The sequence below is a fragment of the Crinia signifera genome, chromosome 3 (assembly GCF_055691185.1).
Source record: "Crinia signifera chromosome 3, ASM5569118v1, whole genome shotgun sequence".
Lineage (NCBI taxonomy): Eukaryota > Metazoa > Chordata > Amphibia > Anura > Myobatrachidae > Crinia > Crinia signifera.
The window spans coordinates 211997753-212011747 of NC_139219.1; the positions used below are offsets into that span (position 1 = coordinate 211997753).

The 13995-nt window shown below is 38.7% G+C and overlaps 1 protein-coding gene across 2 annotated transcripts in view; it reads left to right on the forward strand.

Moving 5' to 3' along the window:
* Nucleotides 1-13995, forward strand: part of CSMD1 (CUB and Sushi multiple domains 1) — a 1658539-nt gene that overhangs the window by 1325539 nt on the left and 319005 nt on the right. For both annotated transcript variants that reach the window (XM_083177358.1, XM_083177357.1), the window contains exons 29-30: nt 8045-8232; nt 12945-13139. In XM_083177358.1, the coding sequence (XP_083033484.1) occupies nt 8045-8232; nt 12945-13139 (383 nt within the window). The remainder of the gene's footprint in view (nt 1-8044; nt 8233-12944; nt 13140-13995) is intronic.

Consider the following 13995-nt stretch of genomic DNA (forward strand, 5'->3'; position numbering starts at 1 on the left):
AAAATGATATTATATTTTCTAAAAAACAAAAAGCATTAGTTTTCTTGATAAATATTTTAGAAATATTTTTTTTTCTTTTATCTGAAACAGAACTAACTTACCTTAACAATCTTCTAGTATTATTGTAGTAAAGACCTGTATTAAAGACCATTTTGAGCTAATGTTCATGGTACAGTATGTTTGTTACTGCCTGTAATACCAACTGCATATGGATTTAGCCGGCTATGCTGGGACCTGCTGTTAAAAAATAAACAAGTATTTGGCCAGTATTCAATGCCTCTGATTTGCCGTACTTTACAGCAAATCTGGCAATTCGCCGGGGTAACGGCGAATTTTCTCTCAGAAAAAAATATTTGCCCTATTCAATGTAGACAATTTGCTGCAAATCAACAGCGAATGTCTGTCGATTCGCCGGTGGCTTTCAATGGTGTTTATAGTCAAATTCGCTGAGTGTATTCAATGCTCAAATCGAGAACTGCTTTCTCCAGTGATTTTCGCCATGATTCTCCATTTTGCATTCTACATCTTTTTAAGGTGAACTGGAATTTGATCTTTTAAAATAAAGGCTTTCTTTTTTTATGTAAAAAAAACAGTTATTTAATTATTTGAAGTCTTGATATTTTTTTTACTGGACAAGCATCACATAAATATATTTTTAATTATTGTTTTTTTACATACCATATGCAGGGGGGGGGTGCTGCTGGTCACATTACATATTGCAGGGGAGGCCCCCTGATCTCACCTAAGGACTGCAAGAACCCCCTGCCCGCTGGTGGGTGGCATGCAGCGGGGTCTGGCAGCGCAGGGTTTGGTAGCGCTGGCGGGCAGGGGGTCCCTGCAGCGTATGTGGGGGGGATGCAGGGGACGTCAGCTGATGGGCAGCCAGTATCAGGAATGCTGACAGCTGTGGCAGCTCTATGCCAGGGGTTATGCTCACTGGAGCAGGAGCCGGAGGTCTGCGGGAAGGGGAGAGAGCCGGAATGCTGCCTAGGCAGCTCAGTCCTATGGAGCTCATTGTGAAAACAATTGCATCAAAAGGGTCGGAGGAGGAACAGGTTCCACTGCTGCCTGGGCCAAGTTAAAAGGCATGTGATATCTGGGAGCAGAGAAGAGCCCAGTGCCTGACAGGGGGATCAGTGTGTGCCCTCTGCCTGGTAGTGCCTGGTAGTAGTCAGCAGTGCCACAACCTGGAACCATCAGGCTGCAACTGACAGCAGCAGGGGGAATACAGGTCAGAGAAGCAGCATATACACCCACAGCATATAACCAGCATCAGATCACAGAGCAGGGCACAAACTGTACTCATCAGGCGCCGGCCACTCACTGTTGTGAGCGCTGACAAACTCCACAGCAAGATCCCCGATTACCAGCAGTGGCTGCCTGGGAGGGCATGCAGCAGGACTTCAGGAGTCTGGCAACATGTGTGTAGTTGTTTGCCCTGCAGGTCATCTCTCCCCCCCTCTCCAACACCAGTGCACTGCTCCCCTGCCGCTCACAATGCCCGAGTCAGGAGTCGAGGACTGGTGTCCCAGCAGGGGAGTGCTCTGATGTCACAGGGAGCCCACACAGCCTGAGGATGGGGACGGGTCCAGAAGCAGCAGACCTTTGGCTCCGGCAGCCACAGCGCGGTGATAGCAGATGTCAGCGCTGGGACTGCTGGAGCCGGAGGTCTGCTACTGCTGCTGGACCCATCCTGCATCCTCAGGCTGTGTGGAGGCTCCCGGCGGCATCAGCGCGCTCCCCCCGCCAGGACTCCACTCCACCCCCAGCAGTGTCAGGGAGTGGAATTCGTCATAGGGGATCATTTTCACCATCAGGGGCAGGGACACCTGACGCATTTAATAGTGTGGGCTGGCGGCAAATTGCAGGGAGCGCACGGGGAATTCAAAACAGGATTCGCTGCCATGTGCTCGCCGGAGTATTGAATACCCCCCACCACATGAGTCCCCGTGTTTGTGCTGCGTGTCATATTTGGTGGAGAATGCAAGCAAGGATTCATCTCAGCAGGACACTGTGTACAGCAGAAACTTTTGATGAGCATACCGGTGTTTAAACTGCAAGTTTTTTCCTCTCTCTCTGTTTATGCAGTGCAAGTAGCAGCCTTAAAGGGCCATCACATTATAGGCAAACTGTTGATGCTGTGTGTTAGATAGCCAGCAAGGCAGGCAGGTGTCGGCTTGGTCTGTTTGAACAGTCTGGCACATTATATTAAACATCCTAGGTTTGCCATTGGGGAAGTGCAGGACATTATCAAAGGAATTACTAAAAAAGTTTGCAGAACTTGCAGCTGGGCAGCAGAATATGGTGGCTACACAACAAACCCAAATACAGGGCCAGCAGGCTCAGGTTTAGATGATGTATGAGAGGCAATATAAAATGGCTGCCAGTCAGCAGAATATGGTTGAAAGACAGCAGCAACTGGCAGACAGACAGCAAGCCCGGATGCAGAGCCAGCAGACTCAAAGTCAAATATTGTGTGATGAGTTAAAAGCAATAAAAATGTAAGCCAGAGCAGGAAAAGCTACTGAAGCTCACCCCAGCTGATGATATAGAGGCATTCCTTTGCACATTAGAGCACATAGCCATGTGGTTGGGATAACCTGTGGATGAATGGTCTGACAGGCTGGTTGCATGTTTAACAGGGGAGGCACAGCAAGCATACATTGAAATGACTGTGGCTGAGGCACGCTCCTATCCTGGCCTGAAAAAGACTATACTGGACAGGATGGGGGTGAAGGGGCCCAGCATAGCCCAGGAGTTCCGTGACTGGCAGCTGGAGGGCTCTGAGCCTCCCAGAATTCAGATGGCCAAACTAGCCCAGATGGCAGGGGCCTGGTTGCATCTGGATAAAAACTCCACTGGGAGGATTGAGGAGATAGTCACAATGGACCAGGTTATGCAGATGTTAGACCACTCAGTGCAGCAGTGGGCCCTTCAGGATGACCTCCAGACATTTGAGGAGTTGGTAGTGATAATTGAGTGGCAACTGACACTGGGAAAGCTGAATAAAGCCAGGTCAGGATATGTGCCAATACTGAAGCCCAGAACTTGGGTCCCAGTGATTAAACCAAAGGCTCCACCTCCCTTGGTGTGCTTTGAGTGCAATGAGCCTGGTCATGAGCAGTGGGACCGCCCATAACAATGAGAGCCAATGGATTGCAGTGTGGGAAAAATGACTTGGCCGTTGGTCAGCATGTGTATCTCAAGCAGAGTCCTACCTGTCCTGATTGCTGGTACTGTTGGAAGGCCGGAAGATCTGGGCACTGGTTGATACCAGCATTGAGCTCACTATTTGTCGCTGCCAATGTGGTTTTTCCGAGGCTGACAAGGTCCAGCCTGTCAGGGTGTTGTGCATCCATGGCGATGTGGAGGAGTCCTCTACTTACCTTTACTGTTCAAGGAACATCATTAAAGGTGGTAGTGGCAGTGACCTCCAGACCACCTTACTCACTGATCCTAGGCCGTGACTTTCGATTACTGCAGAAGCTGGTTACCTGGCATGACACCAACAAACCGTCAACCACTGAAGCAGTTCCAGGGCCAGAGACCAGAGACTACCAAATTTTAGCATTCAGTAATGCTGCCAGTCTTGAAGCACCCCAAGGGACTGAGGGCCTTATTTTGGTTCATTCTTTCTGACAAAATCCTTCTTAGATGGACAAAACCATGTGCACTGCAGGGGGGGCAGATGTAACATGTGCAGAGAGAATTAGATTTGGGTGAGTAATTTTGTTTCTGTGCAGGGAAAATACTGACTGCTTTATTTTTACACTGCAATATAAATATAACTCACTTTGAAGTAAAACCCCACCCAAATCTAATTCTCTCTGCACATGTTACATCTGCCCCACCTGCAGTGCACATGGTTTTGTCCATCTAAGAAGGATTTTGTCAGAAAGAATGAACCAAAATAAGGCCCTGAGTCCGAGGCCCAATGGAACCCAGTTGGTGAGAAGATATCACTGCAGGACTTTGGGAGAGATCAAGGTGATGACAGCAATTTGGTACAAGCCTTTGAGACTGTAAAGTGGTTAATGGCAGGTTAAATGATATTTTACCATCAGAGAGTGTAACATATTTTGTTTTGAAAAATGATTTGTCATATCATGTTGCTACTTTACAAGGGAAAGTGGTAGATAAGCTCTTAGTTCCCCGAAAACTGAAGCGGTTGGTATTAGAAGCTGCACATACACATTTGTGAGGTGGCCATCTGGGGGAGGAGACAACTCTGAAACATGTCCAGTTAAGGTTATTTTGGCCTGGCATCCTTGCTTTTGTTAAAAGGTATTGTCAGGAATGCCCAGTGTGCCAGAGAAAAGCCCCACGGCCAGAGTTTAGGCTCCACTCGTTGGCCTCCCTATCATTTCATTGCCTTTTGAGCGGATTAGTAGGGATCTGATAGGGCCCGTGGAAAAATCTGCTCAAGGGTACCTATATACATTGGTGGTAGCTGATTATGCCACCAGACACCCAGAGGCTTTACCCCTGTGCAATATGAAATCTGGCACCATTGCCAGAGAGCTACTAACCATGTATACCCACTTAGTAATACCAGAAAAGGTCTTAATGGACCAAGGTGCACCTTTTATTTCTAGACTCTTGAAGGATTTATGTCAATTGCTAAAAGTAAACAGGCATACCACCTCAGTGTACCACCCACTAACAGATGATGTTTTAGAAAGATTTAATAAAACCCTTCAGCATATGATAAAGAGGGCAGTGCCATCCGCCACCAGAGCCAGTCCCCACCGCTGCCCTGACCTCCCCCTAACCCTGCCCATCTCCCTGAAGCTCTCCCTAACTCTCTCTGCACATGTTACATCTGCCCCACCTGCAGTGCACATGGTTTTGTCCATCTAAGAAGTATTTTGTCAGAAAGAGTGAACTAGAATAAGGCCCATAGTTACATAGTAGGTAAGGCTGAATAAAGACTTGCGTCCATCAAGTTTAACCTAGTATATTAAGTTTTTAAATTAGAGCTATGCTTCTTATTAATACCCCTCGAGCGCCGGACGTATACCCGAGTGCCCCTAGAGTGCTGGACGTATACCAGTTGGACGAAACATGTTGGGATAAACTTCGGTCACCTGCTCCTCACCGCATTGCTCCAAGTTAAGCTGATTTCTCTTATTCCTTGTTTTTTCAATTTGTTACTGAATACCCTGCTATCAATTTTTTTTAGTGATCTTGCTTTTAGATTACAGTCAGTAACTTACATAGTATATTGGTTTTAGTCTGGCCAGTTTGCTTTACTGACATACTACATTCTCCCACCTTTTATCATACATAAAATATATTGTCATTTTTTTTTATATATTTTTTGTCTTTTTTTTTATATATTTAAAAAAAATATCCCCTGTATATATATATTTCTTATCTTACCTCTCTGTGTTAAATAAATTGTTCATTTTTTATTACAAGTATTGTCCCATGTATACTTAATACGTGCAAATAAGTCGCTATTCTAGTCCAAACCAAATCTTTTTCTCTCTCTCTCTCTCTATATATATATATATATATATATATATATATATATATATATATATATATATATATATATTCTCCATCCAAAGCAGTGTACTGTAATTAGCCAGTATTACACACTTTTTGAATAATATTTTACCAGCAATTATAAATTTACAGCATAGACTTCTGGATTTGCTATACAGTTCATATGAATGTTTGGAAACACTTTTTTAGATCAATGTCCACTTAACTTAACATTTAACAGTATGCATAAATGCATACTTACAGGATGGGACTAATTATGAAATCCTAGTTATCAGTATTGCCTCTATAATAAATTGACAGAGACAAAAAAAAAATTCCTCACAATTACTACCTAGTCTAAAATATACATTTTTAGGATACTTAGACATTAGCTAAATTGGATGGGAAATTATTTGTGTAATACATTCTTGTAGTTCTCATTTAATGTTTACTGTTTTTACTGGTGCACTGAAACGAAGCTAGCTGCTTAATCAGCTATTAATTGTGTCATGTTGCAGTTTGTGCCTTCATCCCGTGCCAGGGTTATCAGCATGAGATTTGTAGGAATTACTATACAATCCAAGTGCACAGCACTCATCCAACTACTAACACTCAACAATTTCTTTTCCAAATCCTTGATTGTTATTTTTCCCATAAAATGCGTAAAATTCTTGTTTCACTGACCAAAAACATTGGCTAACATTTATTCTTGTTCATACTATTAAAACACAGCATCCAATAGTGCAGTATTATTTTGTTGTAAAAGGTTCAGATTACAAAAATAAAATTCTTACAAAATGCATCAGCTCAAATTTAAAAAAAAAAGTTAAATTACAAAGAAAATGTCAATGAAGCATAAAACTATATGTAATATGTACTTATCCATTTGGGTCTTGTATTACACCAGCTAAAGGGGATAATAGTGAGGACTTTGAATTGATATAAACTTTGTAGAATAAGGACAATATTAATTTATTCAAGAGCCAACAGACCTGTTGTGTCTCTCCCTTTATTAACATTTAATGCTTATCTGCACTGTCCATGAGATACAATCTAATCGCATGCTTCACTAAGTTATTTAAATTACAAAGGATAAAGTTAATACATACTCTTGTTTCCTACAGCATATTTTCATTATATTTAATAAAACTCTTCTTTCTCCATCAGAAATGTATATTGCAGCCCATGTCACAATCATACTGTTTCTTGTCTATTTTTTTTGCAATAAAAAGGTGCACTCACAATTTTTTTGGTTATTTGAGATCACTGTTAGTTAAGCCTTTGTGTGCCAAGTGAATTTGTCAAAATTAGTGTGAAAATTGCCAAGCAAACATTGTTATTCATCATAATGACCTGTAATGTGTACCTTATATAGCTAATACAATCTTTTTTACACGAATTTATAACAAATGTGAGCGACACTGGCATTTTTAGCCAATATTTTGCACACCTCTCACATAGATATTGGCTCTCAAATAGTTAATGATAATATATTCAACCAACCAGTTTAGTCATTTCAAAGACTACAGCATGCCATGCCTGAATTTATTGAAAACTATAATAATTGCTAAATATTTGGGGCATTGGAAATCATTTTAGGTAAGTCTGATTTAATTTAGATGTTAATACCTTGGTCTGCCTGGTAACAGGCATATTTATGTATAAAAATATTAAGTACATTAAAATACAAAGACATTTTCAAAGTATGTATGTCATACAAAACAATCTTCAGAGATTAAAAGTTTACGGGATGCGGTCATTTGGTCTACATCATGATGGACGACAGTCATTAGATTGACACCATTAGGTCGACATGGGAAATGGTCGACATGGGTCTAGGTCGGAATGGGAAAAGGTCCACATGGTTCTAGGACGAACGTTCATTAGTTCGTCAGGTCGTTAGTTCGACAGGTCATGAGTTCGACAGTGTATAGGTCTACAGTCAAAAGGTCGACATGGGGTTTTTCACTGTTTTTTGAGCTGACATGTGCCGACAGGCGGTATTTCATACCCCTCTACTAGGGCATGGTGGGAGAATAAAATAGTGTGCCAAGCATAGTGAGGCACCGTGCCGGATGCATAGCGAGCACAGCAAGCGATGCGAGGGGATGCGGTGCACTTTAAACTGTGTCTATGTTGACTGTGTTGACATTCATCTAAAAAAACAATGAAAAACCCCATGTCGACCTTTTGACTGTTGATCTAGACATTGTCGAACTAATGACCTGTCAAACTAACGACCTGTTGGACTTATGAACTTTCGACCTAGAACCATGTCGACCTAGAACCATCTCGACCTAGACCCATGTCGACATTTTCACATGTCAACCTAATGGTGTCGACCTAATGACAGTCAACCATCATGCTGTAGACCAAATGATCCCAACCCAAGTTTACAAGTCTACATGTATAATTTAATTTTAAATAATAATTATTTGTTTAAGGTGAAAAGCTATATAAAATTAATCACTAATATAACATATGCACCTTTATGCTGCCATGTGCACCTTTAACTAAATATAACATTCAATAATTAATCTTTTTCTTTGTTTAGCTTTAATATGGAACCCAGTTATGACTTTCTACATATATATGAAGGTGAGAGCTCCAACAGCCCTATAATTGGAAGTTTTCAAGGCTCACATGCACCAGAAAGATTAGAAAGCAATGGAGACAGCCTTTTTCTGGCATTTCGCAGTGATGCTTCCGTTGGCATGTCTGGATTCGCCATTGAATATAAAGGTACTTTTTGTCATTGTGTGATATTCAAATATAGAATATTCATTGATCAATTTCACCTCCACATTTATTGTAAACCAATGTAGACAGCGTTTTGTTCTAATTTACAATAGTAAAACATTAATTTTAAGCATGATAGCTAAATATTTCCAAGATTCAAACTACAAATAGGTAGACTAGAACTACAGTGAAAATTTGCACACACACATATATGATTAATATGAAATATTAATATGAAAACTATTTCCCTTAAGAGGAGTCCGACAGGAAAAAGCTTCACCCAAAAATATCACCTGCTCAAATGGTTCAATAGTGTATGAAATTATTTAAGTGCCCTATTGGTCACCTTACAGCCAGGAGGAGTATTCTCTGGGCAGCTCAGCTTCAAGCTAGCTAAAATCATGACAGAATTTTTTTAAATTCATATATCTTACCTTATTGGTTCAAGCAAAAATTGTTATCATATATCACAAGAGAAAATACTATGCTACCCTCTGCTTACCCAATAAAGATGATGGCAATTGGAATGGAACTTAAACATGGTAATTAATTAAAAAAAAAATCTCAAAGAATACTTTCCTAATATAGGGCCTTATTCTAGTTCACTCTTTCTGACAAAATCCTTCTTAGAAGGACCATGTGCACTGCAGGTGGGGCAGATTTTACTTGTGCAGAGAGAGTTAGATTTGAGTGGGGTTTTACTTCAAAGTGAGATCTATATTGCAGTGTAAACATCAAGCAGCCAGTATTTACCCTGCACAGAAACAAAATAACTCACCCAAATCTAATTCTCTCTGCACATTTTACATCTGCCCCCATGCAGTGCACATGGTTTTGTCCATCTAAGAAGGATTTTGTCAGAAAAAGTGAACTAGAAAAAGGCCCATAGTTACACATATTTGTAAAAGATATTATTCACCAATATATTTTCTCAAAATATCAGTCATGGAATATATAATTAAACCATATACTGTATATCTACAAAACTCTTACGTGTTCTAGTCATTTCCTGCCTGGATTACTACAGCATCCTCATCCTATATGAACTTCCTCTCATCTGCCTTTTTCCTGCATTGTATATTTAATGTTGCTACTCATTAAAATTACATCTCTCTCCGATTTGTGTGGCATCCTTACTATCTGCCAATTGCTTGACTGGCACCCCATCTTACCTTTATAAATAAAATACTAAGTCATTTCTCTGCCTCCTATATCTACATTATCATCTGTGTTTGACTTTTACAATCCTATATCACATTTGTTCAGGCCACTCTCCAATATAACTTCCTCAACTCTCATACTACTATTTTCTCTATACAATGAGAAAAGGAGAGGGAAGGTAGAGAATTGGTGGGTGCACACTGCAGATAGCTATGTATGGTGTCCAACTGATACCAACAAACTTAAAAATTAACTTTTATTAGATATATTTATTTTAAAAAGAAGTGTGCTAATTACATCTTCTTATTAGTATGATAGTAGAGAAGTGATTAAAGTTTTGAAAGAGTGATTAAAAAGTTTGTGATATGGATGCTCTTTTGTACTGGTGTTTCACTGACTCTTAGTACCTCTATTATTTGAGGTAGAGGGTACTGCTCAATATGTACTCTTAAACTCTGCCTCTGACTTTATACTATTTTCTCTGCCATCAGTGGGCCTATGTCTCCCTCTCCCTATTTGCCACTTGTCTGTCTGTACATAAAAGTAGAAGTTCATTAAGTAATTATTTGCTCTTTACTCGCCCTCCCTCACCACAATTTATAACTACAGATATGACATTACTCAGAGTACACATTTTCCCATAGTGCGTGCTTGTACATTGTGGGTGGGATTATTCACACCAATGTGGGAGCATGCACACCATGTGATGCTATGGATCATGGGTGTGTACACAGTGCAGAAGCATGCTTATGGACACTCTTATCATGGCAAACTGGCTTCAGCTGTTGGTAAGTTGAACGCTGTCACATCTGTACTTGCTCTTCTAGCTACTGTATAATGAGTCATTCTACCACACCCTTCACCTCTTCTATCTCCTTCACACTGCACACAGTTCTATAGTTATGATAATGCTCTGTGACAGAACAGATATTTCTATGAGTATTTTATCTGTACATGGTACTCACCTGATTTTGCAGTAATGAAGTTTCATTATTTTGGTTTAGATATTGTGAAATCTATTTGTATTATCACATCATACTTAATACATATTCATTCTGTTTTCCAAGTTTCTAATACTTTGGAGATTATCCTATTATACTTTTGTTTATTCTCACAATGATACCAATCAGAATTTGCAAGATAACCTAATTATTGGAAGTGACTTTAACACTATCTTAGGCTCCTGAGGGATAGTTCTATCAAATTGGGTTACCACCTGGGCCCATCAATGACTGTAGAATACATACTGCATTGCTTAAATCCTGTACTTTTTATGATTGATGTGTTTTGCTCATATATCCTTTTTCCTAGAACTACTGTAGATTTAATCAGTTGGCCTCATCCTCCTTCATATAGGATATTAGACAAATTCTTATTAAACAGAATACTAAAAACTAATGTTCTAATACCATTCAGAATGTTGTGACCCATAAAAGTACCCTTGACATTGCTCCTTTGAATCTATGGGCTGCCCATAATGCGACCATTCATGGCACATAAATATGTCTTTCCTCTGCTCAAATAAATAAAATAAAAAACACATAAATTACATATATAAAATAAACTTTCTTCCATCCCTCTCATGCTTTAGAGACATTCCTGGATTCTAATAGACATTTTGCTACTTACACTCCAGGTCCAACTTCATCATTTTTATTTAAAAAAGTAGCCACATGTTAAAAAATTTTTTAGAAGAAAGATTACTAGAAATACCCAGAAGAATATGCCAAAGAGAGATATACATACTACAAATCATATGCCTATGGTTGAAACCTGCTGGGATCAATAATCTATACTCCTAAAAGAAATGCCAATCAGTTTCCATATAATATTAAAATAAGAAAAATGAATCCCAAAATGAGTTATTGAATATATAAAATTATGTCAGATGAATGAATGAAACTATTAAAGAGCTCAAAAAGTCTTAGCTCCTGAACCTGTTGACTTCACAGCCATTCTCTCTAGGAGGGGAGGGAAGGGGGTGGTGATGGGACCAGAAGCAGGGGAACCATGAGCACTCCCCTGGAAGCATAGTTGTGTCAATTCCTGTTCAGGAGAGGTCGCTGCCGTTAGTGCTCGCCATGAATTCAGCGGCCATCTGAAAAGTAAGTATTGACTTACTTTGCAGACCAAAGGCTGCAAAATCATTCAATGGTCATCGATGGTCATGTGCGGCCACATGTGAGGGGGTGTGTCAATGTACACATCCCCTCACATGCAAATGTGTGTAGTAGCATGGCAGGGGGGCATTCAGTCAGGTGGCGGGTGGAAGGCAGGCGGCATTTACCGGTTCACTAGGCTGTGATGGTCCTGTTCCAAATTAGTCTCTTAATGTTCACAGGTGCATTGCCTGATCAAGACTTTAAAAAGAATGTGAGTTCCAAGTAATTATCATTAGTCTGTATTAACATTCAATATATAAAATACTCATGCTCACATATGTATCTCACTTAATGCAGGAACCACTTAATTGACTATTGTCCATTATTATTATTATTATTATTATTATTATTATTATTATTATTATTATTATGGTAATAATAATAATTATCCAAACCCTTATTGTCCAATCTGAAATCCTGGCAGCATAGAAGTGTAAATAGCTTAATGGGCTGTTATGTGTGAGACTCTTGCCTCCTCACCATCATAGGATACTGCTCATGAGAGAGCTGCTGTGAAAAAAAAAATTACATATTGTATACATTCCAAAAATATCCTTATTTCCAATTTAAAAAATGTAAAAAAAATAATAATACATGTAATCTTCTAATATAGGAAAATAATATTGAAAATATATACTATGTGTCATTATATAAAACATGATAAAAATGGTAGGAAGGTTAAAAGAAGAAGATTGTATTATTCTTAAAGAAAGAGTGAGGATGATACTACTCATGTTACAGAGGTGCAGAAGCTGAGAACAGGGCATGCTGTGTCATTGCAAAATTACAGAGGATGAAGACAACAGTAGACTGAAGAGGGTGAAAGTGTAGAGGAAATGGGTCAAGAAAGAACAAATACTTTGAGGATGCTTGAAGCAAAGCTGAGAGAGTGAAAAAGCAGAAAGGGAGATGTTTGAGAAAAAGGGAATGGGAAACATAATTAAAGAGAGACAGCTGGGATCACGAGTGTTCTATCTGAAAACAAATTACCTACACATGAATTGGAAGCAGAAAAAAGGAAATGGAAATCCTCAGTACTAAAAGAAAAGTAGCTTACAAGAGGAGATGAGAGAAAGTCAAGCAAATGTAATAAGCATGATAGTGTTAACTTGGATTGAGGTACAGAATTGGAAGCTCATCTAGTCTTGAAAATAACTTTGATTATTATTATTATAAGAGGATGCTGTGTCATTGATACGTTGTTCATGCTTTTAAAGAGATGGGGACAGAACAGAATTGTATTTCCACTGCCGAATGACTTTGAGCACATCTTTTAAATACTGACTGAGAATTCTAATTAGAATAATCATTATTTAAATGTTCTTAATGTGATGTTTTATTTTTGTAGCCAATATATTTTATATTTATTATTATGATTTTTTTATTTACTAGAAAAGCCCAGAGAAGCTTGTTTTGATCCAGGCAATATCATGAATGGAACTAGAATTGGAACAGATTTTAAACTTGGATCTACAGTAACTTATCAGTGTGATCCAGGTTACAAAATTATCGAGCCTGCAACAATTAGCTGTGTGATTGGTGCAGATGGGAAGCCTGCATGGAACAAGAGTTTGCCATCATGCAACGGTATGTTTTTATATAACTAGTTCTCCTATTATTATTTCTAGTGTAACAGTATCTTTCTTTATATGCTAAAGCTCCATTGAATAAAATAAGATGCTAAAGATAATCTCAAACTGATGTACAGTAGTTTCACAATTCATTATTCATATTGAATGTGAGCTTATACTACTGTGCATGTGACTACTCCCCTCTAGTGTCTAGATGTCAGGAAATGACTGCAGATCCATCAACATATACAATTGGGTAGAAAAAAGTAACAAAAAGAAATAAATGAAAGCAGCATTGATTTAATACTTTTAAATAGCATTGAGGTGATACTGTTAATGGCTAACAAAGAAAAATACTATGTTATATTCTTATTTATAATATGTTATATTTTTATTTCACTATACTATAAAAGGCACTTTCTATTATTGAGTTCGAAAGTACACACTTTTGCATTTTATGCAATGTGGCTAGTATTATATATTCTATTTATGGGATCATTTATTCTTAATTGGGAATTATAAAGATATTAAGTCACTTAAAAAATAATAAGGCCAAACAGCAAGTTCCTTTATACAAATTATGGAGGTCTAACTAATATTGTAATATATAACACTGTGGGGTACATAATTCCTTGTAATACATGAATAAAGTACAAAAGTTTTATTAATGAATAATAAAGTTATAATATCAACAGTTGTTTTTTATTATTATTATGTCTACATTAACATTAAATGGGTTGTTAATGTTCTTTCTTTTACTAACACAAATACATTGGCAAAATATGAAAAGGTGGGAGTTCTAATTCACATGGGATGTTGCTATGGGCAACCAATCAGATCCTGTCTATTATCTTCTAGATCTATAGGCTGCT